Below are 27,669 nucleotides of genomic sequence, written 5' to 3'. Positions count from 1 at the left end.
AATGTTAGGAACACTGATTTTAGGAACACAGCTGTTAGGAACACTGATGTTAGGAACACAGATGCTAGGAACACAGATATTAGGAACACATATATTAGGAACACAGATGTTAAGTTAGGAACACAGATGTTAGGTTAGGAACACAGATGTTAGGAATACAGATGTTAGGAACACAGATGTTAGGTTAGGAACACAGATGTTAGGAAAACAGATGTTAGGTTAGGAACACAGATGTTAGGAACACAGATGTTAGGAACACAAATGTTAGATTAGGAACACGGATGTTAAGTTAGGAACACAGATGTTAGGTTAGGAACACAGATGTTAGGTTAGGAACACAGATGTTAGGTTAGGAAAACAGATGTTAGGAACACAGATGTTAGGAACACAGATGTTAGGAACACAGATGTTAGGAACACAGATGTTAGGTTAGGAACACAGATGTTAGGAATACAGATGTTAGCAGATGAATAAGCCCTCTTTGTACCAAAAACAGAATCCTATATATAGAATCCTATATCATCAACAGCAGGGCTCTGCAACCCTCTTCCTGGAGAGCTACCGTCCTGCACATTTTAACTTCCAACCCTAATCTAGTGCACCTGATTTGAATCATTAGCTGGTTGATAAAATGAATCAGGTTAGTTACAACAGGAGATGGTGCAAAAGCCTACAGTAGGGGAGCTCTCCAGGAACAAGGTCGGAGACCCAAGATCTACAGATTTGCAGTTCAGTTCAAAATGTATAGCTTGGTCTGTGAACTTTAATACATGAATGACTGTATAATAGCAGCATGATAATGCAAAGCAATACCTCCATACATCAATCAATAAATGAATGTATACCTTTTTAATCCACCCATTCAGTAGGCCTTTAGCAGGTTCTCTGTGGATGGTCAAGTCTGTCCAGGAGTCCCAGCTGTGTGAGGAACAAGAAGAACCTACAAAATAACACCTCTGGTAGGACTAGCAAACTGAGGAGGTTTTCTTTGAGGCGTGACTGAAACTGTTCTCCGGGGGTGGGGAGTGGGTCCGGTGGTTAAACACTGTACTAGGGTTAGTATCCCATTTCAAATCAAATTGTATTCGTCATATACACAGTTTACAGCGGGTATAAAGGTGCTCCTTCCACAGTGCAGTACAATATCAATCTCCATAATAATCAAAAGTCAAGAAGTAGTAAGAAGGTATTATGCATAGTAATCAAACAGTTATGTACACGATCAGATATACAGTCAAAATGATGAATGTACTATGTCAAGTATGACTGTTTTTATCATTATAAAGTGGATAGTGTCTTGGTCACACAGGTGAATAAATAGAGTGTAAATAGAACAACAGCGTTGACTGTGTGTAAATGTCCTGGAGGGCAGCAAGCTCACCCCCAGTGATGTATTGGACAGTCCACACCACCCTCTATAGAGCCTTGCAGTTCATGGAAGTGCAGTTGCCATACCAGGTGGGGATGCAGACAAGATGCTGTCAACGGTGCATCTATAGAAGTTCCTGAGGGGCCATGCCAAATATGATGTACATGTTTATCTCAGAGGGATTATAACGCAAGTGTCCCGTGCTCCATCCCTGATAAGAAAGAACCTGTGTGTCTTCATGTTTAGTTATTTCATTACCATCTCCCTGTCACATGAGATTGATTAAAACCATTGATTATCATGATGACTAATCGTCGGTCAGATGGTAGATGTCATGTAGTAGGCCCCCAAAAAATGCAACTAATACTGAGCATGTATTGAAGGAGAAAAATGGATCAACCGAATCCACGTTTGGTGTTATGGTATGACGGACAAGCCCCACCCACACCACCCTCACCCCTATCTGGTGACCTATTTGAACAGTCAGTGTTCCCAATATTTCTGTCCTCTTCATTCTCTGTGATCTGTTCCCATACAAGCCTGACTGAAACATTTCCACACAGTTCACACCATAGATTCACACTTAGGACACCAACAAAACCGTTGTTTGGTGAAGGTAATGTGAAGAAAGACTCTTCAACTAGCACTCAGTTTTGAAGGTCAGGAAGAGCTAATAAGGGTTAACAATGTTATATGTTTCTATAGCCCATGGTTGTGTCCCATATGGCACCCTATTCTCTTTATAGTGCACTACTTTTGGCCCATAGGGTGGCCCATAGGGTATCCCATAGGGTATCCATAGGGTTTCCATAGGGTTTCCATAGGGTATCCATAGGGTATCCATAGGGTATTCCATAGGTTCCATAGGGTATCCCATAGGGTTTCCATAGGGTATCCCATAAGGTTTCCATAGGGTATCGATAGAGTATCCATAGGGTATCCCATAGTGTGGCCCATAGGGTGGCCCACAGGGTGGCCCATAGGGTATCCATAGGGTATCCATAGGTTGGCCCATAGGGTATCCCATAGGATGGCCCATAAGTTATCCATAGGGTGGCCAATAGGGTATCCATAGGGTATCCTATAGGGTATCCATAGGGTATCCCATAGGGGGGCCCATAGGGTATCCCATTGGGTATCCATAGGGTATCCCATAGGGTATCCATAGAGTATCGCATAGGGTATCCATAGGGTATCCCATAGTGTGGCCCATAGGGTATCCATAGGGTATCCCATAAGGTATCCATAGGTATCCATAGGTTATCCCATAGAGCACCCCATATGGTATCCCATAGGGTTTCCATAGGGTATCCAATAGGGTTTCCATAGAGTATCCATAGGGTATCCATAGGGTATTTATAGGGTATCCATAGGGTATTTCATAGGGTTTCCATAGAGCATCCATAGGGTATCCCATAGTGTGGCCCATAGGGTGGCCCATAGGGTGGCCCATAGGGTATCCATAGGGTATCCATAGGGTGGCCCATAGGGTATCCCATAGGATGGCCCATAGGTTATCCATAGGGTGGCCCATAGGTTATCCATAGGGTATCCTATAGGGCATCCATAGGGTATCCATAGGGTGGCCAATAGGGTATCCATAGGGTATCCCATAGGGGGGCCCATAGGGTATCCAATTGGGTATCCATAGGGTATCAATAGAGTATCCATAGGGTATCCATAGGGTATCGCATAGGGTATCCATAGGTTATCCCATAGAGCATCCCATAGGGTATCCCATGGGGTTTCCATAGGGTATCCAATAGGGTTTCCATAGGGTATTCCATAGGGTATCCATAGGGTATCCATAGGGTATCCCATAGTGTGGCCCATAGGTTATCCATAGGGTATCCATAGGGTGGCCCATAGGGTATCCATAGGGTTTCCATAGGGTATCCATAGGGTATCCAATAGGATTTCCATAGAGTATCCATAGGGTATCTATAGGGTATCCCATAGGGTATTCCATAGGGTTTCCATAGAGCATCCATAAAGTATCCCATAGTGTGGCCCATAGGGTGGCCCATAGGGTATCCATAGGGTCTCCCATAGGGTGGCCCATAGGGTATCCCATTGGGTATCCATAGGGTATCCATAGGGTGTCAATAGAGTATCCATATGGTATCCATAGAGGATCCATAGGGTATCCATAGAGTATCCATAGGTTATCCCATAGAGCATCCCATAGGGTATCCAAAGGGTATCCCATAGAGCATCCCATAGGATATCCATAGGTTATCCCATTGGGCTCTGGTCAAAATAAATGCACAATAGGGTGCCATCTGGGACATACTCCATGTCTTTATCAAATGCATTACCGTGTTCATACAAGTCAGAGATCAAATTAAAGCAGGAAGTAAATAGACTATTGGCTCCCAATATGATATTTATTTTGTAGCCTTATAGCCTGCCACCTGCATTAATATGTAATACATAGCCCACATCAGGGGTAGACAACCCTGTACCTGGTGTGCCACAGGTACTGCAGGATTCTATCCCAAAGAGGCAGCACACTGAGCAACTTAGTTAAAAATGTATCAATTCAGTGATTGCCTAAATTCAACACACTTGGTCTTCCAGGTCGGTTAAATCAAAAACATGAAGTTTCTGCGGCCCTCCAGGACCAGGGTTACCTACCCCTGGTTTACACTATACCATTACAGATATCTTTGGGAGTTGCATTATTCCCTTTTCACAGTATCCAATAGGTGCCAGAGATCACATGTCAACAGAAAGTTAACAGAGTAGTATAAAGACTACTGCACGTCTGCAAAGAGGCCAGGGCTTTTATGGCACAGGTGGTCTCCGCCCTACAGGGTCACTGGTTCAAGCCCTGTTCTGCCAGTTCCCCCTCAACCACTATAATAGATAGTAGTTATAAAAGATGATTTCACATTTACCCTGGCATGCCTCATCTCCAACCATATCCAGGTGGGATATGGACCAAGCAACCCATCTAAACTCAATCACTGAAGAATCTGGATCTGTCACATCAGTCGTAACAATTACCACTCATAGAGAATGATAGAGGACTCTTCTTTGTATCTGTCCCATTATGGAGTCTGTGAGCGAGCCATTGAGGCCATCTCCATTTTGAAGTAGTCCATTTTCTATGAGTTGAAAAACAAACTGAAAGTGTGCATGCTACCACCTGGAGTGTGTTTGAACAGCTATAAAGGCAAGGTTGGGGACTTACTCCACCTGCAGGTATGGCATATTTGCTCACAGGTATAATTCATTGGATGATCCCTCCTGCTGACCTGGATGGCATTGTGTGATCCCTCCTCGACACATAGGATGTCCCACCCAGTAAACAACTTAAATGTTGAAAGTCCTCACTGACCCTGCCCATGCTAAAACAAGCTTTTGGGCACTAGAGTCCTCTATCATTCTCTATGGTACCTGAAAGAGAGCGACTCTCCATTTGGGCTAATCTTTAACCTGCTAGCACCTCCCCAGGTAAGAGGGGAATAAGGCAACCTCAGAGTTACACACAAGGATACTTTATTAACACACACACACACACACACACACACACACACACACACACACACACACAGACACACACACACACACACACGGATGAAATGTACATGAAAAGGTAGTGGAATGGTAGTAGTTCTGTACTGGACAGAAAACAGGGATAATGAATACATTGTACATACTATATGATAGCACGAGAGCAATGATAATTGTAATAAAGGACTGTATAAATGGATATGCTACCAACGATATACACAGAGGCAGAATGCAATAGGCAATAGTAAAAACTATAAAGAACAACAAGCAATAATTATATACATGTTACACACTCACTTTGTGCAAGCACACCATCCCACATGTCCAAAGAGATATGAGGGAGTCCAGCTGTTGTTGTGCAGGTCAGAGTTGAGCTTGCTGGTCTCTCTGTGTCTGCTTGAAGGAGACTGAGAGAGAGGCAGGATCTGGGGATCTGGAACCAAAGATGTGATTGGCTGACCCCACTGTGTGATAAGGCCCCTGGCAACCATGAGCCCTAGCAACCAATCGGTTTGGCTATGGCTAGAGGTGTGAAGGGCAAGTTCATGATTTGACCTCGCTTATTTGAGTTCTCAGTTGTCTTGAAAGCACCAAAAGAGTCACCGGCAAGGACGTCAGAGGACCACTTGACAGGATCTGCGCAGCAACTGCGCAGTTTTTATGTTCGACAACGTGCGTGGTCGCTTCCACTGTTTTCCTTTTTTCCAGCGGATCGTCGCTAGCCTTGTCAGGCTGCGGAGGCTGTGTGCAAGATCAAGGGACTGGATTGACTACCCATGTCGTTGTCCCGTTTGGTTTTGAAGTCGGCTTAATGCTGTTTTGTTATAGTATTTCGTATTTTAACTATCAGGAGAAGTGATCTGTCGACACCGAATCTGGTGAGTACTGAGTAGATCAACGCGCCAACGAGCTAGCTAGCTAGCTACTAGATAACGGCAACGTCAGATCCGATGTGTGAAAATAAAGCCATTGGCTGCTGCTTTAGTACTTGAAAGATTAGCTAGTTAACTTTAAACTCGTAGCTAGCTATCGTGCTGGCTAGCTAAGTAAGGACGGCTAGCTAGTTACTGCAAAACTAGCAATGTAACGTTAGCTAACAGTAGCTAGCTAACGTTATGTGGTGAGACTGACAGCTAATTTAACTAACGTTAACTACTGTAGCCAACACATTATCTATATAACTACTGTGCGTTGTTGACTCAACTATTTGTCTGTTTCTTCTGAAGAAACCCCAGCTAGTTAGTTAGTTGACAGAATTCCCAGTTAACTAGTTATCTTGCTATGGCGTTTTGATGGTAGAAGCTGGCTAGGTAACTAACTACACTTGCGAGACAGATGATGTGTGGTGATTCATTCTGTCCTTGTTTGCAGTAGGGGATGGTCACAGAATATTTCAACATCTGAGAATGATCCTGTGAAACTTTTGAGGAAATAGTAGGCCTATGTAAGTTGCTCAATCAACAGGACCTATATAGACGAAGTGTTTTCTGCATGTGTTACATAGCTAACTAACTACTGAACCAGAACCCATAATTAGTATGTTCCTAGACCCTGGGATATAAATGTTACTCTCCCCTGAACTGTCATACGTTCCATCAGTCAAGGTAACTAGTTAACGTTAGCTAACTAGCTATACCATGTTGTTATATCTCTTCTCAGACATGACTTGGGCTATTTCTTCTCAGTAAGTTGTCAAAATGTTATTGCTGTTCAGTTGCGTAACTAGCTAGCTTGCAAGCTACCTACACAATGTTGAAGTATCCTCATAGACTCACTGTCAAGAGTGTGACTAGGTTGGAAAAAGAGGCAGGTAGACTACATGTATGATTGTTAAAGACACTCCGAGAGCATTCACAGACACAGGTAGCAAAGTTGTTTTGCTTGGCAAAGATCAATAAACTGAAACTGTCATGAATGGAGCTTACTGTTTCTCTACAATCATTTAACTTCCAGGAGTAGCACTGGCTTCAAAAGACCAGGAGTAGCACTGGCTTCAAAAGACCAGGAGTAGCACTGGCTTCAAAAGACCAGGAGTAGCACTGGCTTCAAAAGACCAGGGAGTGGAGTGTGAATTCCATAGATTATTATAAGGTGCATTATTAATCAGACAGCACACATAGCTGCACTCAGGAAGGAAACGGGTTGGCACCACACTACACAGTGCATTAGAAAAGCACATGCATACTAGCTAAGTATACTGTACTATACTGTAACCTAAATGTGTTCTAGTCTGCATCATGCTGAGTTATGAGGGAAGAACAATAAGGGTGACTCCGGTTAATCTTAAGTAGGCTACATTCCCCTGTTTCCTCATCAGTACAATCTGTAATGTTGTCTTAGATCTAGACTGTATTGTTTTGCATCATTCTGTCAGTTCAGTTGTGAATTGTGATTGTGTTGCTAAATCTCAGTCATTTGACTATTTGTTTGTTCAGTTAGTAAATGGGTAGCTGGCCATGCAAACAGTAGCCTAAACCAGCATGCACACTCTGCTATGCAAAGCAAATATCCTGCTGGACAGGTAGACCCTACTGGTAGACATAACTTAGTGGATCTAGGCTTTGTAACTGTACTCGGAGCAGCTCACCACCACAACGTTTTCAAACTATTACCAACTTAAAGGAACCCGTTTGATCACTCAAACGGAAACGTTGCACTCAGTTGAGAAATATGACACTTGTTCTAATTAAAGTTGGCTTGGCACCACTATCTCTGGCCCTGTTTCAGATAGCCATGCCATCTCCGTTTGAATGCACTTTGCTTTGTGAAGCGTGCAGATGCAGGTACTGGTGTTGTCCCCTATAAGAGAAATGTGCAACAGGTTTTAACATGCCCTGCTCCCAGCACATCCACTTTATGACATGGCTATGGAAACTATGGAAACCCAGAGACAGTGTTCTCATGCAACACAGTGTTCTCATTTTCTTGCAGCCTGTCTATGGATGATGCTACTGTTAGTTAGACAGTGATATTCTTGTCTATCCTATAATTTATGTGCCTATATTAATAAGTAAAGCATTGCCTAGAGGAGGAGTGCTGATCTAGGATCAGGTCCTCCCTGTCCATTCATTATAATCTAAAATGCGTAACTGTTCCCAGATCATCACTCCTACTCTGAGGAGAAGCTTTATGAATACGGTGTTGATATGATTAAAGTAAATTCCCTGCGTTTTCACTCAATAATTTACAGCATTCCTTGCTGTAAGATGGAGAGCTTGTTATGTATGGTAGCTTGCTTTGGTTGTTTATGAATACATAAGAGTCTCTCTGGTTATCTGCCTGAGAAAACCATGCCAGTCTTGTTGTTTGTCTCCCTCCTTCATCTCTGAGTGAAAGAGTGGGGGCAGGGGGATAGAGAGAGAGGAAAACGAGAGAAGGGAAGAGAGAAACTGACAGAGGGCCAGAGAGAGCGGTCGAGGCGGAGAGAGAGAGTCAGAGATCAGAGAGACAGAACATGACAGACTTGGTGGGAGAAAGAGAGTGTTAGGGAGAGATCTAAACAGTCTGTATTCAAGGCTTCCTTGGCATTAGATATCATAACAACCCTGCTAGCTGTACCCTCTCTGCCCTACTTGGCCTCTTTCCTGTGTGTTTTCTAAACAACCCAGCCCAGGTCTCTTTAGTTCAGTCACATCTAAGCCATCTATCTCCTTCAAATCTGCAGCCGGCCATATTGTCTTCCCCCTCCAACTCGTCTGCTTTCATTGCCAGGAACATGGCACCATTAGCTCTACAAGACTGTCATTTATTCATTCCTCACATGAGTCATTTATAGGGCTTCTGGGTGATTTTGCTATGCCAATTTCTCTCAGCTCCATTGCGCCGAATCTGCCCTCTGGGTCTTCGTCCCACCTGTGTGTTTCAGACTAGGTTCAATTCTCCTCTGCCCCTAAGACTTGGCTTGACTAAGTTGAATTAATTTAAGACCTGTTGGAGACCTGTAGGAGGCCTGTAGACACGTACTTAGTGTATTTCTAGTATTGTCCAGTAGTTGATATAGTATTTCAGGACTATTTTAGCGTGTGATTCATAGCTGTTCCTTCCCCCCCATACTCTCGCTCTCCCCCATCCATCTCCCTCTCTCTCTGTCTCCCCCCACCTTCTCTCTCTGTTTGGCTGAGCTGCCAGCCAATTAGGAAAGACATGTTATTTACATCTGAAGCAGAGAACCCAGCAGGCAGCAGCCCTCATGGGTCTGTTTGGATTGGGTGTTCGGTGCTTGTTATTAGAAACAGCTGAGCCAAGTGCGACTGTTTGTTTGCTGTTGACTAGGTGTGTGTGTGTGTGTGCCTGCGTGATTTGTACTTTCGCTGTGTGTGTGTAGGTGACTGCCTGACCGCCTCAGGGTGTGTGTGATGAGAACACATGCTCCACTGTAATTCTCTACTAGTGTGAAGAGAGAAAGGCCTCAAGGTTGTTCCTGTATTTGTGTCCAGTGTGATGATAACTCCTCTTCACATCAGTTCAGGTAACTCACATGGATGCTCTCCTCCTTCCACAGGGGTCATAATGTCCCAGGTGATGTAAGCCTTCTGTCTGCCTCTGAAGCCAAACATGAGTGAGGTGCAAGCCACGGTGGAGTTCTCTGTTGAGCTCCACAAGTTCTACAATGTGGACCTGTTCCAAAGAGGGTGAGTGACTGTGTCTTCTTCACTGCTCTGTAGACTGACTGTCAGCCCTCTGTGGTGCTTCTTCTAGGCTGCCCTGTTTATCAAGCACACCAAGGCTTTCTGGGGAAATTCCACGGGCCTCGATTTTCAAGTTTCTGAATAAGTTTACATTTAGTGTTATACTGTTGTTATTGCTTGAAGCTACAGAGACTGAAACTTTCATCCTCACTTAGCCCCCAGTCCCTATTTTGTAAATGAAAGGAAGCTTGATTGTGACGTTTTGATGTCAATATAGATGTCACACGCCCTGTTCTAATGGATATGATTAAGATATGGTGGCAATGCCAGGTATGTTGTGGTGGGACACTTTTCCTCAGCCGAACGATAATGATGTTACCAGGAGGATTATTCAAATCCGTTTCAAGGCAAAGAGGTTGAATTGAGACACGTTAGTCAGTGATAATAACAAGCCCATGTCCTCCAAGTAGGCTGCTCTCTCTGCATCTGAACAAACTGATAGTGACATTCTTCCATCTCATAATTGTGTTACAATGATGTCCATCTCTTCAGACACGCTATTGGTCATTTATTCAAATGGCCGTTTCTATTGATTTGTGTGTGTAAAAGTCCTCATCCTCCACCTTCTAATGCAGTCTGAGTAGAAAGCCCCCGCCTGGGGTCGTTGAGTTGACTAGCAAGTAAACACTGGCTCACCTCAAGAGGCCTGACTGACTTTATTTAAAGGGACACTATTTGTAGACATTTTGAGCAGAGGGACTCTGTCATATCTATGTTAAGCGAGCCTACCGCACGCTTCCAGGCTACCACTGTCGCTATAGGCTATTAGTCCCGTTTGTAGATGCACTCGTTTGACTGCCAGTTCTTATTTTCATCCACCATCTGCATGCCGTGCGTCATGCTACCTTTTGAGAGGAATCCAGTCTAGATTTGTCACGATGGTTCCTGTACATGGTGTCAGAAACCTGTCACCCAAGTCATCAGGTCTGAGTAGTGAAACACATATCCATTATGTCTGATCTCTTGATTATGGTCTGGGTTGTGTTCAATAAGACACACAGCGGTAAACAAAATGAAAATGAGTGTTTCTTATTGGACAAGTTCAGGTAGTCCCTCCTTGTTTCAATCTGTTTCCTTCCATTTAATACCTAATGAACACAACCCTGATGGTGGAGCATGGTGTGATAATGGCCTTGGAACCCCATGTTAACTGGTGTAAATGTAGTGCAGAGACCAAAAGTAACAGTCTTCCTCAGCCAAGTAGAAAAACAGTCTTTTTTCCAGGTCCAAGGGTTTGTGTATATTAACACAGGACCTGACGACCATTGTCTTGACAAGGACAGGTCACATGACATGCCATTGTTGTGGTGCTTCATTCAGTGTTGGAATGCAGAGTTCCCTTCGCTTCACAGTGGCAGTGTAGCTGTGCTGTGATATCTAGGTGTTGATTTGTGTTAACAGTGGCTGTGGGTCAAACCTTTACAATGAGAGCCTTGGCCTTTCCAGCTTTCACAAAACTATTTGGGGTTTATGGCTGGACATTTTAAGCTGCAATGATAAACATGAATTTAGTGGTGATTTGGGCTCTTCTCCACACATCATTCTACAATGAACCTATTAGAAAGTCTATCTAGCCTCTCCTCTTGTACACATTGACGCCTTTGTAATGTTTACAACCTTAAGGCCAAATGTGCTTCCTGCAGCAATGGTTGGCTTTAGCAAGACAAGACCACTGAGATACTGACATGCCTTCAGATCTTTAACTCCACACTGTACACTGATGTTCATCACGCAGATTGTCCTACTGTAACATTGACTCTTCACAGTCCCTGAGGCCTAAACTACTCTGGAAGCTGACATTCCAGTGTAGCGTGACACTCGGCTACACTAAGTGAACAATGTGTCTGTAGCCATCAGAACGCAGTCGGGCTGAGTGTCTGGTTGTAGTGGACTCAGCTGTGGAGCAGAGCAGGAAGCCGGCTGCGGCCTAGATATTCCCCCAACAGAGTTCCCATGACGTCGGCTTCAGAGAGGATGGAAAGCTCTCTTTTTGCTTCCTGCTTCACAGTGGCCTCTACCCACCGTTGTATTGCAGGGATTTTTCTTCCATTGTAATCATTGGGCAGGCAGCCTAAACTGTTCGCCTAGCTCCAAACTGTTTTTATATTATGAATTTTGGTGATGGAAAAACAATTAAATCGTAAAGTTAAATGACTAAAACCAGATATAAAATATGTAGAAAGAATAATGGACCTATATACATTGAGGGGACAAAACATTCTGATAACCTACTCTTTCCATGACACAGACTGAACAGGTGAAAGATATGATCCCTGGTTGATGTCACTAAATCCACTTCAGTCAGTGTAGATGGAGGGGAGGAGACGGGTTAAAGAAGGAATTTCAAGCCTTGAGACATGAATTGTGTATGTGTGCTGTTCAGAGGGTAAATGGACAAGACGACATATTGAAGTGCCTTTGAACGGGGTATGGTAGTAGGTGCCAGGCGCACCAGTTTGAGTGTCAGGAACTGCAACGCTGCTGGGTTTTCATGTTCAACAGTTTTCCTGTGTGTATCAAGAATGGTCACCACCCAAAGGACATCCAGCCAACTTGAGACAACTGTGGGAAGCATTGGAGTCAACATGGGCCAGCCTCCCCGTGGAACGCTTTGGAGTCAACATGGGCCAGCCTCCCCGTGGAACGCTTTGGAGTCAACATGGGCCAGCCTCCCCGTGGAACGCTTTGGAGTCAACATGGGCCAGCCTCCCCGTGGAACGCTTTGGAGTCAACATGGGCCAGCATCCCTGTGGAACGCTTTGGAGTCAACATGGGCCAGCCTCCCCGTGGAACGCTTTGGAGTCAACATGGGCCAGCCTCCCTGTGGAATGCTTTTACTTTCTAAAAACGAATTGAGGCTGTAATGAGGGCAAAAGGGGGTGTAACTAAATATTAGGAAGGTGTTCCTAATGTTCTGTACACTCAGTGTATATTTGAAATAATATCATCTTTAAGAACTAACCATCGCCAAAATAAAGCTTCACATTCAGGGAGAATAAAATATCCCAAAACAATGAATTTAGCAGTATTCATTTTGTTATTATGTTTGAGAAAAATAACACAGCCTTAGCCATGGCAAAATGTGTAGAATAGAAGAAAACTAGCATTTAAAACTGCGTCTTTTTCTCTCGGCTCCATGGCAGAATATGTAGAATCGCAGAAAATATGCTTTAAAACGGCAAAATGTTGAATCTACAGAGCCAAGATGGGGGCCTCTAAGATGAAGCCACACTGAGACGTGCTCATTGCCACGCCCGCTGCCACACCCTCCTCGCCACGCCCAGCACCTAAGCCCCTTTTTGAGCCAGAAAAAAAACTGTACAGTTTCCATAGCAATGTTCCCTCTCATTTTCAGGTCTGCTGAGTGCAAACTTGAAAGTTGTGAAAATTCTGTGCAACTTCCAGGGTGCGTTTACTGTGAACACTGAGGCTGTACCTGCTTTAAGTTACAGTTTCAGACAATGGTCAGATAGGCAACTGTGGCTATTTGATCATAATTTAGAGTGGCCTACCATCAAAAACAATGGAGAAAATGCCTCCCATAACATTCTAACATGGCTGTTCTGTCATTCAACCTATAGTAGCAGCCAATGTGTGGTGTTTAATGTAGGTCTACGTTCCTTGAGACTTTTGACTTGACATTAACATGTTAATCCACTTGTCCTTCAGACAAGGAGGTGACTGAAAATGTTGTTGTTGTTGAATGCAAGAAACCACTTTACAAAATAAAATGCATTATTATACCCACACCATTATTACAGAGATTCAGACACATTATGCTACCCTCTGCCTATTGGCTACTTGTATTATAAGACAGGCTTGAATAATCTAACACTTCCCCTTTTAAGACAAAAAAAAGTGCTCTTTACCAGACTCACTTTTTTAAAAGATGTCTAGACATGTAGGAAGCAAGCACTCCCCTGTTGTTGACTACTAATGATCTATAACTGGACTAATAACTCACTAACAAAGGATATGAACAGAATGTGCACACGTGGCTGCATGCAGCTCTTGCTTTGATCTCAAAACAAGCACATCCCGGTGCAGAGTACACTGAGTCCTGCCTGCCAATACAATGAATTCCGATGCGTTCTGCCTACAACAAAACCTCTTGCAGTTAGTTATGCATACTAAGTCTTGCATAGTTAGTTTTGTTTCGATATGTTACATTGAAAGTGGCTAATATGCATTGATTCGATCACAATTCCCACAGTAGAGCGAAGCGTTGATAGTTTTATTTAAAGGGGGAAACTCTAAAATTGACTGAAATTCAATCTCCTGCTTCCCTGCGAGGGCTGATGTTTCTTCTGTTTGGCAGTCCTAGTGAGCTACGCACGAGCGCAGCTTAGAGGGAACATTGATCTCTAGTGATCTCAACAGCACCTCATATGCAGAGTCCTGTGTCTGCTACGTAGGTGTGATATAAGACTAGTCCACATCCTAGTGTATTTTGGTCTGAGTCCGGCTGTCTGCTTTCCTTCCATTGGAAACACATGGCGAGTCAGGAAACAAACATGGGATGTGGTTCAGACGGACACAACAGTGGAATAGGCTGTTCCTTTCTGGTGCTGCATCACAATGTAATAACACCACACACACACACACACACACACAGCTTTGAGTCAACCTAGTAGTCAGGTTATACCAGCCACGGCTCTGAATCAGCCTAGTGGTCAGGTTATACCAGCCACGGCTCTGAATCAGCCTAGTGGTCAGGTTATACCAGCCACGGCTCTGAATCAGCCTAGTGGTCAGGTTATACCAGCCACGGCTCTGAATCAGCCTAGTGGTCAGGTTATACCAGCCACGGCTCCGAATCAGCCTAGTGGTCAGGTTATACCAGCCACGGCTCCGAATCAGCCTAGTGGTCAGGTTATACCAGCCACGGCTCTGAATCAGCCTAGTGGTCAGGTTATACCAGCCACGGCTCTGAATCAGCCTAGTGGTCAGGTTATACCAGCCACGGCTCTGAATCAGCCTAGTGGTCAGGTTATACCAGCCACGGCTCTGAATCAGCCTAGTGGTCAGGTTATACCAGCCACGGCTCTGAATCAGCCTAGTGGTCAGGTTATACCAGCCACGGCTCTGAATCAGCCTAGTGGTCAGGTTATACCAGCCACGGCTCTGAATCAGCCTAGTGGTCAGGTTATACCAGCCACGGCTCTGAATCAGCCTAGTGGTCAGGTTATACCAGCCACGGCTCTGAATCAGCCTAGTGGTCAGGTTATACCAGCCACGGCTCTGAATCAGCCTAGTGGTCAGGTTATACCAGCCACGGCTCTGAATCAGCCTAGTGGTCAGGTTATACCAGCCACGGCTCTGAATCAGCCTAGTGGTCAGGTTATACCAGCCACGGCTCTGAATCAGCCTAGTGGTCAGGTTATACCAGCCACGGCTCTGAATCAGCCTAGTGGTCAGGTTATACCAGCCACGGCTCTGAATCAGCCTAGTGGTCAGGTTATACCAGCCACGGCTCTGAATCAGCCTAGTGGTCAGGTTATACCAGCCACGGCTCTGAATCAGCCTAGTGGTCAGGTTATACCAGCCACGGCTCTGAATCAGCCTAGTGGTCAGGTTATACCAGCCACGGCTCTGAATCAGCCTAGTGGTCAGGTTATACCAGCCACGGCTCTGAATCAGCCTAGTGTTCAGGTTATACCAGCCACGGCTCTGAATCAGCCTAGTGGTCAGGTTATACCAGCAACGACTCCGAATCAGCCTAGTGGTCAGGTTATACCAGCCACGGCTCTGAATCAGCCTAGTGGTCAGGTTATACCAGCCACGGCTCTGAATCAGCCTAGTGGTCAGGTTATACCAGCCACGGCTCTGAATCAGCCTAGTGGTCAGGTTATACCAGCCACGGCTCTGAATCAGCCTAGTGGTCAGGTTATACCAGCAACGACTCTGAATCAGCCTAGTGGTCAGGTTATACCAGCCACGGCTCTGAATCAGCCTAGTGGTCAGGTTATACCAGCCACGGCTCTGAATCAGCCTAGTAGTCAGGTTATACCAGCCACGGCTCCGAATCAGCCTAGTAGTCAGGTTATACCAGCCACGGCTCTGAATCAGCCTAGTGGTCAGGTTATACCAGCCACGGCTCTGAATCAGCCTAGTAGTCAGGTTATACCAGCCACGGCTCTGAATCAGCCTAGTGGTCAGGTTATACCAGCCACGGCTCTGAATCAGCCTAGTGGTCAGGTTATACCAGCCACGGCTCCGAATCAGCCTAGCGGTCAGGTTATACCAGCAACGACTCTGAATCAGCCTAGTGGTCAGGTTATACCAGCCACGGCTCTGAATCAGCCTAGTGGTCAGGTTATACCAGCCACGGCTCTGAATCAGCCTAGTGGTCAGGTTATACCAGCCACGGCTCTGAATCAGCCTAGTAGTCAGGTTATACCAGCCACGGCTCTGAATCAGCCTAGTGGTCAGGTTATACCAGCCACGGCTCTGAATCAGCCTAGTGGTCAGGTTATACCAGCCACGGCTCTGAATCAGCCTAGTGGTCAGGTTATACCAGCCACGGCTCTGAATCAGCCTAGTGGTCAGGTTATACCAGCCACGGCTCTGAATCAGCCTAGTAGTCAGGTTATACCAGCCACGGCTCTGAATCAGCCTAGCGGTCAGGTTATACTAGCCACGGCTCTGAATCAGCCTAGCGGTCAGGTTATACCAGCCACGGCTCTGAATCAGCCTAGCGGTCAGGTTATACCAGCCACGGCTCTGAATCAGCCTAGTGGTCAGGTTATACCAGCCACGGCTCTGAATCAGCCTAGTGGTCAGGTTATACCAGCCACGGCTCTGAATCAGCCTAGCGGTCAGGTTATACCAGCAAAACATCTCTTTCACATCTGGGAAATGTACATTCAAAAGGAGACCGCATGTTGTAATCCTGTCCTGAGCAGAGCACTGACCAGCAGACAGTCTCAGAGTAGGACTGCTGTTCTAGGATCAGGTCCACCCAGGTTGTCGTGTAATCTTATTCATTATGATCGTAAAGAGAGAACTGATCCCAGATCAGTACATGTTTGTTTGAATATGGGCCCTGGTCTTTCTTTACCCATCAATACTTTAAATGTGAGTTTAACACACGAGTGAGTGTTAAAGAAAGTGCTCATTATTCATTCATGAAAAGTTCAAGCTCGTTTTACTTTCCTTTAGTAAACCTACACCGACTGTTCTCTTCTTACGAGGCTGTCTGTCCCCTGTCTCCACTCTAAACTACAGGCCTATAGATGACCCCAACAGAGCCAGACTCTTTCTATACTCTGTCTTCACAACGTATTCATACCTCCTGACCTATTCCACATGTTGTTACAGCCTGGATTCAACATGGATTCAACATGTGTTTCTCACCCATCTACACCCACAACCTCATGACAAAATGGATGAAATACATGTGTTTCTCACCCATCTACACCCACAACCTCATGACAAAATGGATGAAATACATGTGTTTCTCACCCATCTACACACACAACCTCATGACAAAATGGATGAAATACATGTGTTTCTCACCCATCTACACACACAACCTCATGACAAAATGGATGAAATACACGTGTTTCTCACCCATCTACACACACAACCTCATGACAAAATGGATGAAATACATGTTTCTCACCCATCTACACACACAACCTCATGACAAAATGGATTAAATACGTGTGTTTCTCACCCATCTACACCCACAACCTCATGACAAAATGGATGAAATACATGTTTCTCACCCATCTACACACAACCTCATGACAAAATGGATGAAATACATGTTTCTCACCCATCTACACACACAACCTCATGACAAAATGGATGAAATACATGTTTCTCACCCATCTACACACACAACCTCATGACAAAATGGATGAAATACATGTTTCTCACCCATCTACACACACAACCTCATGACAAAATGGGTGAAATACATGTTTCTCATCCATCTACACACACAACCTCATGACAAAATGGATGAAATACATGTGTTTCTCACCCATCTACACACACAACCTCATGACAAAATGGATGAAATACATGTTTCTCACCCATCTACACACACAACCTCATGACAAAATGGATGAAATACATGTTTCTCACCCATCTACACACACAACCTCATGACAAAATGGATGAAATACATGTTTCTCACCCATCTACACACACAACCTCATGACAAAATGGATGAAATACATGTTTCTCACCCATCTACACACACAACCTCATGACAAAATGGATGAAATACATGTTTCTCACCCATCTACACACACAACCTCATGACAAAATGGATGAAATACATGTGTTTCTCACCCATCTACACACAACCTCATGACAAAATGGATTAAATACATGTGTTTCTCATCCATCTACACACACAACCTCATGACAAAATGGATGAAATACGTGTGTTTCTCACCCATCTACACACACAACCTCATGACAAAATGGATGAAATACATGTGTTTCTCACCCATCTACACACACAACCTCATGACAAAATGGATGAAATACATGTGTTTCTCACCCATCTACACACACAACCTCATGACAAAATGAAAACATATTTTTAGAAATGTTTGCAAATGTATTGAAAATTAAATACAGAAATATCTCAGGATGTGTGTTTAGAAATATTTTGATTCTGTACAGATGTTTTTTCTCTGTCATTTAGGTTTGTATTGTAGAGTAACTACAATGTTGTTGATCCAACCTCAGTTTTCTCCTATCACAGCCATTAAACTCTTGACTTTTTTAAACTTACCATTGGCCTCATGGTAAAATCCCTGAGCGGTTTCCTTCCTCTCAGGCAATTTGAGTTAGGAAGGACTGTATCTTTGTAGTGACTGGGTGTATTGATACACCATCTAAAGTGTAATTAATAACTTCACCATGCTCAAAGGGATATTCAATGTCTTCTTTTTTATTTCTACACATCTACCAATAGGTGCCCTTCTTTGCGAGGCATTGGAAAACCTCCCTGGTCTTTGGTTAAATCTGTGTTTGAAATTCACTGCTCGACTGAGGGATCTTACAGATATGTGGTGGGGTACAGAGATGAGGTAGTCACTCAAAACTCATGTTAAACACTATTGCACACGGAGTCCATGCAACTTATTATGTGACTTGTTAAGCACATTTTTACTCCTGAACTTCTTTCGGTTTGTCCTAACAAAGGGGTTGAATACTTATTGATTTAAGACATTTCAGCTTTTCATTTTTTATGAATCTGTCAAAAAAATCTAAAAACATATTCCACTTTGTAATTATGGTGTGTAGGCCAGTGACAAACCTACATTTAATCATTTTAAATTCAGGCTGTAACATACCAGAATGTGGAGAAAGTCCAGGGGTTTGAATACCTTCTGAAGGCTCTGTAGGCTAGAGATTTTTAATAGGCCAATTGTTCTAATTTCAGTTGGGTTAAAGCTACAGTATGTCCCATCAAATGAGTTCTGTGCTTAGAATTCCTACATTCTGTAGCGACCTTGAACTAGAACATGCAGTGTCTACCTTCGTCATCAAGATGTTGGAGTGACAGCTGTAAGAGCCTGGGTTCCAGTCCTGGAAGAACACTATGTCCTCCCTGTTGTTTTCATTACTAACGGTTTGTCTCCCAGGTTCTACCAGATCCGTGCCAGTATGAAAGTGCCATCACGAGTCCCTCACAAAGTAGAGGCCAGTCTACTCCACCCACCAGGTCAGTTAACACACACACACTTTCTCTCTCTCTAAAATGCTTTAGTTGTGTGTGTCCAACCATAAAGAAATAGCCTTCTTTTGTATTATTAACTATTATTATTTGTGTGTCCATTTTCGGGAAACTTGTCTTGCATCTCAACAAATCACAGCACAGTAGGGATTAGTTGTTGTTGTTATTATTATTATTATTAGTTATTTATTCAGTTGACTTCTACTGGTGGGAATAGCTGATTTCTGGGCTCTGGGGTTTTTGTAAAGATGGGAGTCAGTGTCTGTGGCCTGATGGTAGGAGCTGTACTCCTGGTTGAGTGGGTGTGTCAGGTCAGTGGCAATTCTCACTCCTGCCCTCACTACTGTCTCCAAGAACGGCGCTTCCATGTTCTTCAGAATAACTCAATGTGGTTGTTTTTAATAGTGATGGATAACTGTTGTACCAGGCTTGGAAACACAATGTGGTTGTTTTAATAGAGATGGATAACTGTTTGTACCAGGCTTGGAAACACAATGTGATTGTTTTAATAGAGATGGATAACTGTTTGTACCAGGCTTGGAAACACAATGTGATTGTTTTAATAGAGATGGATAACTGTTCTACCAGGCTTGGAAACACAATGTGGTTGTTTTAATAGTGATGGATAACTGTTGTACCAGGCTTGGAAACACAATGTGGTTGTTTTAATAGTGATGGATAACTGTTTGTACCAGGCTTGGAAACACAATGTGGTTGTTTTAATAGAGATGGATAACTGTTGTACCAGGCTTGGAAACACAATGTGGTTGTTTTTAATAGAGATGGATAACTGTTGTACCAGGCTTGGAAACACAATGTGGTTGTTTTAATAGTGATGGATAACTGTTGTACCAGGCTTGGAAACACAATGTGGTTGTTTTAATAGAGATGGATAACTGTTCTACCAGGCTTGGAAACACAATGTGGTTGTTTTAATAGAGATGGATAACTGTTGTACCAGGCTTGGAAACACAATGTGGTTGTTTTAATAGAGATGGATAACTGTTTGTACCAGGCTTGGAAACACAATGTGATTGTTTTAATAGTGATGGATAACTGTTGTACCAGGCTTGGAAACACAATGTGGTTGTTTTAATAGTGATGGATAACTGTTTGTACCAGGCTTGGAAACACAATGTGGTTGTTTTAATAGAGATGGATAACTGTTGTACCAGGCTTGGAAACACAATGTGGTTGTTTTAATAGTGATGGATAACTGTTGTACCAGGCTTGGAAACACAATGTGGTTGTTTTAATAGAGATGGATAACTGTTCTACCAGGCTTGGAAACACAATGTGGTTGTTTTAATAGTGATGGATAACTGTTGTACCAGGCTTGGAAACACAATGTGGTTGTTTTAATAGTGATGGATAACTGTTTGTACCAGGCTTGGAAACACAATGTGGTTGTTTTAATAGAGATGGATAACTGTTGTACCAGGCTTGGAAACACAATGTGGTTGTTTTTAATAGAGATGGATAACTGTTGTACCAGGCTTGGAAACACAATGTGGTTGTTTTAATAGTGATGGATAACTGTTGTACCAGGCTTGGAAACACAATGTGGTTGTTTTAATAGAGATGGATAACTGTTCTACCAGGCTTGGAAACACAATGTGGTTGTTTTAATAGAGATGGATAACTGTTGTACCAGGCTTGGAAACACAATGTGATTGTTTTAATAGTGATGGATAACTGTTGTACCAGGCTTGGAAACACAATGTGGTTGTTTTAATAGTGATGGATAACTGTTTGTACCAGGCTTGGAAACACAATGTGGTTGTTTTAATAGAGATGGATAACTGTTGTACCAGGCTTGGAAACACAATGTGGTTGTTTTAATAGTGATGGATAACTGTTGTACCAGGCTTGGAAACACAATGTGGTTGTTTTAATAGTGATGGATAACTGTTCTATCAGACTTGGAAACACAATGTGGTTGTTTTAATAGTGATGGATAACTGTTGTACCAGGCTTGGAAACACAATGTGGTTGTTTTAATAGAGATGGATAACTGTACCAGGCTTGGAAACACAATGTGGTTGTTTTAATAGTGATGGATAACTGTTTGTACCAGGCTTGGAAACACAATGTGGTTGTTTTAATAGAGATGGATAACTGTTCTACCAGACTTGGAAACACAATGTGGTTGTTTTAATAGAGATGGATAACTGTTCTACCAGGCTTGGAAACACAATGTGGTTGTTTTAATAGTGATGGATAACTGTTGTACCAGGCTTGGAAACACAATGTGGTTGTTTTTAATAGTGATGGATAACTGTTGTACCAGGCTTGGAAACACAATGTGGTTGTTTTAATAGTGATGGATAACTGTTCTACCAGGCTTGGAAACACAATGTGGTTGTTTTAATAGAGATGGATAACTGTTGTACCAGGCTTGGAAACACAATGTGGTTGTTTTAATAGAGATGGATAACTGTTGTACCAGGCTTGGAAACACAATGTGGTTGTTTTAATAGTGATGGATAACTGTTGTACCAGGCTTGGAAACACAATGTGGTTGTTTTAATAGTGATGGATAACTGTTTGTACCAGGCTTGGAAACACAATGTGGTTGTTTTAATAGTGATGGATAACTGTTGTACCAGGCTTGGAAACACAATGTGGTTGTTTTAATAGTGATGGATAACTGTTTGTACCAGGCTTGGAAACATAATGTGGTTGTTTTAATAGTGATGGATAACTGTTCTACCAGACTTGGAAACACAATGTGGTTGTTTTAATAGTGATGGATAACTGTTTGTACCAGGCTTGGAAACACAATGTGGTTGTTTTAATAGTGATGGATAACTGTTCTACCAGGCTTGGAAACACAATGTGGTTGTTTTAATAGTGATGGATAACTGTTGTACCAGGCTTGGAAACACAATGTGGTTGTTTTAATAGTGATGGATAACTGTTTGTACCAGGCTTGGAAACATAATGTGGTTGTTTTAATAGAGATGGATAACTGTTTGTACCAGGCTTGGAAACATAATGTGGTTGTTTTAATAGTGATGGATAACTGTTGTACCAGGCTTGGAAACACAATGTGGTTGTTTTAATAGAGATGGATAACTGTTCTACCAGGCTTGGAAACACAATGTGGTTGTTTTAATAGAGATGGATAACTGTTCTACCAGACTTGGAAACATAATGTGGTTGTTTTTTATTGACCTGATATTTCTTTAATTTTCTCAGGAAATACAGTCCTTGTTGTATATCTGTTGTATATCTGTTGTGTTTGAGTCCAGGAGAGTTTTGAGTCTATTATAGTTCCAAGATATTTGTGCTCAACTGATTCTATTTGAAGTCGATGTGGATGGGCCCGGTATCATCTTTTATATTTCTGAGGTTTGTCACTTCCTTTGTTTTCCCCCTTTTAAGAATGTGTTTTCCTTATTTCTGTCCTGTAGTCATCCTGGACACCTCTATTAAACCAACACCTTGCTGTATCATCTGCATACTTTACTGTTTCACCTTCTGGTGTTATTTGGGTGCAAATGTTAGTGTAGAGGGTGAACCGAACCAGCAAAAGGACACTGCTCTGGGGTACCCTTATATTGGCGGTTAGTGGGTTCTGATGTATTCACACTGAACCTCACTCTTCTGACCCGACTGGTGAGAGAACACCTGATCCAGTTGATGAGACGTGCGTTGATGCTCATGGTCACTAGTTTGTTCACCAGAATATCAGGACGTAATGTGTCGAAAGCAGATAAAAACAAATCTACAAAAAGTATTGTGGCGTCTGAACGTGGTTTATCCAGATCATGTAGATTTGATGAAGGAGGAAGACCGGTGCATCTTCAGCTCCACGGCCTGGTTTATATGCCAGCTGGAACGGGTCCAGTAGGCTCTCTGTGTGCAGGAGAAGGTGTCCCAGGACAATGGGGTCCAAACATTAGATCATCACAGAGGTTAAGCAGATGGGATGACCGTCATTCAGGGATTGGGATGATTCACTTTGTGAATGGGCACGATAGTTTCAGTTTTCTAGATTTGGGTGGTTCTGCTGCTGTCCAATGACATTTGAAAAAGTATTCTGTACATGTTACACAGCCACTTACACTCCCTGATAACATCCCACTTAGACCATCACAGCCTTTTGCTTTCTGAGGATTGAGTTTGGAGAAGACCTGAAAGGCAACCTTTTCAGAGACGATTCTGGGACTCTGGGATGATTCTGGGACTGTCATCCCATGTATTGTTATTTTCAAGTATGTTTTTCATTCTGAGTTTGTAATCCAAGTAGTTTTTAAACTCTGTTTAATGTTTCTTTGAATGGATTTCATCAGAGTTGTATCCACCCCTTGACTTTTTCCACATTTTGTTACATCCTTATTCTAAAATGGATGACATTTGCACATACATTTTTTAAATTTACATACGTATTCAGACCCTTTACGCATAATGGGTTCTGAGTTCTAAACTTGAAATATTGTTAATCATGAGGAAATGAGGAGTGCCACAGTCTGGTTTCTACACCAGAAGTGAATGGGTATCCGTAGGAGGAATGTATATGGTCGGGTTAATTAAGGGTGGATATGAGCCAGAGGCTTGGAATGTACTGAGTAAAGGAAAGACAATCACATGTTTGCAGTCACTGATAAGGGTGGAGAGATGTGGATTAGTGTGGAATGGGGGCCGTGGTCAGGTCACATTAATGGAGAAGGAACAGTACCTTTGGCAGTGATTACAGCCTCAAGTCTTCTTGGTTATGACGCTATAGGCTCGGCACACATGTGTATGGGGAGTTTCTCCTATTCTTCTCTGAAGATTCTCTCAAGCTCTGTCAGGTTGGATGGGGAGCGTCGCTGCACAGCTATTTTCAGGTCTCTCCAGAGATGTTCGATCAGTGGCTGGGCCACTCAACGACATTCAGAGACTAGTCCCGAAGCCACTCCTGCGTTGTCTTGGCTGTGTGCTTAGGGTCGTTGTCCTGTTGGAAGGTGAACCTTCGCCCCAGTCTGAAGTCCTGAGTGTTCTGGAACATGTTTTCATCAATGTTCTCTGTACTTTGCTCCGTTCATCTTTCCCTCGATCCTGACTAGTCTTTCAGTCCCTGCTGCTGAAAAATATCCCCACAGCATGATGCTGCCACCACCATGCTTCACTGTAGGGATGGTGCCAGGTTTCCTCCAGACTTGACGCTTGGCATTCAGGTCAGAGGAACTCTGGAGCTCTGGAGTTACCATCGTGTCTTCTCCCCCGATTGCTGCAGACATTGTTTGATACCCTTTCACAGATCTGTGCCTCGACACAATCCTGTCTCGGAGCTCTACGGACAATTCCTTCGACCTCATGGCTTGGTTTTTCCTCTGACATGCGCTGTCAACTGTGGGACCTTTTATATAGACAGCTGTGTGGCTTTCAAAATCATGTCCAATCAATTTAATTTATAACAGGTGGACTCCAATCAAGTTATAGAAACATCCTCAAGGATGATCAATGGAAACAGGATGCACCTGAGCTCATTTTTGAGTCCCATAGCAAATGGTCTGAATAGGTATGTAAGTCAGGTATTTCTTTTCTTTTTTTGTGGGGTGGGGGGGTGGGGGGTTGCAAACATTTCTAGAAACCTGTTTTCGCTTCGTCATTATGGGGTATTATGTGTAGATTGATGATTTTTTTAAATCAATTTTAGAATAAGGCTGAAACGTAACATGTAGAAAATGTCAAGGGTGTCTGAATAGTTTCAGAACACACTGTATGTAGTCAGTAATGGTCCCATTCAGTTCCTTAATGTTTTTGTTTGTGTCACATAATACCCCCCAAATGATACAGTCAAAGCAGCCTTTTAATAACATGTCCATATTTATTTCAGACCAATCCTTCACCTACGTTATCCAAGGTTTTTCAGATGGCATGTTCTGTTTGTAACGATGTGAGAGCAAGATGGAATTATGATCCGAGTCCAAGTTGTGCTGTATTTTTTCTAACCATTCGTTATGCTTCATTAATTAACAGGGATGTTTTCTGATTGCGAGTGTAGCAGGTTCCATATTGTTCATCATTTGGGAGGGTTTTGTTTAAGTTCTTGGTTCGCCTTCAACATATTTTACTATGAAGGGAATGATTAGGCCAGACGTTAACCTTTCTAGCGCAGGGGTTCCGCTAGCGGAACACCTCGACAACATTCCGCTGAGAAGGCAGCGCGCGAATTTCAAAAATATATTTTTAGAAATATGTAACTTTCACAAGTCCAATACAGCAAATGAAAGATAAACATATTGTTAATCTACCCATCGTGTCCGATTTAAAAAATGCTTTACAGCTAAAGCACAACATATGATTATGTTAGATCACCGCCAACTCGAAAAAACACAGCCATTTTTCCAGCCAAAGATAGGAGTCACAAAAAGCAGAAATATAGATGAAATTAATCACTAACCTTTGATCTTCATCAGATGACACTCATAGGACATCATTTTACACAATACATTTAAGTTTTGTTCGATAATGTGCATATTTATATCCAAAAATCTCAGTTTACATTGGTGCCTTATGTGCAGTAATGTTTTGATTCCAAAACATCCGGTGATTTTGCAGAAATACTAATAATAAACATTGATAAAAGATACTAGTGTTATTCACAGAATTAAAGATAGACTTCTCCTTAATGCAACCGCTGTGTCAGATTTCTTTTAAAACTTTTACGGAAAAAGCGTAATCTGAGAACGGCGCTCAGAACCCAAAACAGCCAGAGGAATAACCGCCATTTTGGAATCAACAAAGTTAGAAACAACACCATAAATATTCACTTACCTTTGATCTTCATCAGAAGGCAGTCCCAGGAATCCCAGTTCGACAATAAATGACTGATTTGTTCCATCATTTATGTCCAAATAGCCACTTGTTGTTAGCGTGTTCAGCCCAGTAACCCATCTTCATGAGGCGCAAGCATTTCATCCAGACAAAAAAATTAAAGTTCCATTACAGTCCTTTAGAAACATGTCAAACGATGTATGGAATCAATCAATAATGTTCCAACCAGAGAATTCCTTTGTCTTTAGAAAGGCACTGGAACGAGAGGTAACTCTGTCGGGAGCGCGCGTCATGAGACCGAGGCACTATGCCAGAACACTGACTCAAACAGGTCTCATGAGCCCCTCCTTTATAGGAGAATCCTCATTCACATTTAAAAAGACAGTTGACATCTAGTGGAAGCCCTAGGAAGTGCAACCTCATCCATATCTCAATGTGTACTTGGTAGGCCAAGCTTTGAAAAACTACAAACCTCAGATGTCCCACTTCCTGGTTGGATTTTTCTCAGGTTTTCGCCTACCATATGAGTTCTGTTATACTCAGACATCATTCAAACAGTTTTAGAAACTTCAGAGTGTTTTCTATCCAATACTAATAATAATATGCATATATTAGCATCTGGGACAGAGTAGGAGGCAGTTCACTCTGGGCACGCTATTCATCCAAAAGTGAAAATGCTGCCCCCTATCCAACTGGATCCTTGATACTATTTTCTAGTGTAAGTGACCACCTATAAAAGCTAGCTTGTATGGTTGATTCATTTGTCAGAGAGGTTATTTCAAAGGGCAGCAAGCTGAGAGATGATAAATATGATATGAAGCTCTCCTCTAAATCGTCTGGTCTGATTTTGTGCGTTCCAGAATGGTGATGCTGTCTCTTTTAATGTGAAAGATGGCGTTCATCTAGAGTTCCAATGTGTGAGTTGAATATCCATTTGAACTGACAGTGATACTCTTGGTTGAATGACATTGAGGGAAGCCCTTCAGATGAATGTGGATTTGGTCTACTCCTCCATTGGGTTTTGTTGTTGGTTTAGAGTTGGCATAGTGGCAGGACTGGTTGATCTCACAAAACCAGCCTTGTTCCCAGCTCTTTTCTGAGTCCTGGCAGCCTGGAACAGTCACAGCTCATCCCTGTCCTGGTCTGCACTGAGAGGAATGCCTTTGCTCCCTCCACTGCAGCCTCACAATACGCTGCATTCTGTCCCCCAACAACCAATCCTCCTGTCACAGTGAGGATTAAGAGGGGACAAAGGAGGATGAGATTGCAGGATGCTCCAGTGTTTTCTGCTCTGAGCCTGATAGGAGTCAGTGAGAGGCTGAGAGCTTTAGCTGAGTGAGTTTGGTTCTTCCTCCTCACCTCAACCCTGGGGTTTCTAAGTGGCCTATTAATAAGAGGCCTTGTCTCTGGTCTCTTGCTAGCCAGGTCTCTCTGGCATTGGTAGTACACCCAATTGACTAGAGTTGGTGTTATACTTTAAGTGGTGAAAAAGGCTAATTCCCCAAAATGGCGTTGTTTCATTTTCAGCAGAAAGCTGTTCCATGAGCTTGTATTGTATTTTCCACCAGCAGTATGGTGTTTTCCTTCCTGGGTTGGTGGATTCCTGTTCCTCTCTGGTCTTT

At 43.0% G+C, this 27,669-nt stretch overlaps 2 protein-coding genes across 6 annotated transcripts in view; one reads left to right on the top strand and one right to left on the bottom strand.

The window, feature by feature from the left end:
- col9a1b (collagen, type IX, alpha 1b) overlaps window positions 1-877 on the bottom strand; it is a 45,773-nt gene extending 44,896 nt beyond the window's left edge. Inside the window, exon 1 of the mRNA XM_036959918.1 lies at window positions 846-877. Within this exon, the coding sequence (XP_036815813.1) occupies window positions 846-862 (17 nt within the window). The 5' untranslated portion in view covers window positions 863-877. The remainder of the gene's footprint in view (window positions 1-845) is intronic.
- Window positions 878-5,323: 4,446 nt separating this feature from the next.
- Window positions 5,324-27,669, top strand: part of LOC110514479 (protein FAM135A) — a 54,277-nt gene continuing 31,931 nt past the window's right edge. For 3 of the 5 annotated variants that reach the window (XM_036960927.1, XM_036960926.1, XM_036960925.1), the window contains exons 1-3: window positions 5,324-5,766; window positions 9,390-9,519; window positions 19,188-19,267. In XM_036960927.1, coding sequence (XP_036816822.1) covers window positions 9,443-9,519; window positions 19,188-19,267 — 157 coding nt within the window. In that variant the 5' untranslated portion in view covers window positions 5,324-5,766; window positions 9,390-9,442. The remainder of the gene's footprint in view (window positions 5,767-9,389; window positions 9,520-19,187; window positions 19,268-27,669) is intronic. The other 2 variants (XM_036960924.1, XM_036960928.1) reach the window with 2 other exon arrangements.

Source organism: Oncorhynchus mykiss, chromosome 23 (genome assembly GCF_013265735.2).
Source record: "Oncorhynchus mykiss isolate Arlee chromosome 23, USDA_OmykA_1.1, whole genome shotgun sequence".
NCBI classification, from domain to species: Eukaryota; Metazoa; Chordata; class Actinopteri; order Salmoniformes; family Salmonidae; genus Oncorhynchus; species Oncorhynchus mykiss.
The sequence above is the reverse complement of the archived record's forward strand: the minus strand, read 5'-3'. Positions and strand labels throughout refer to the sequence as shown.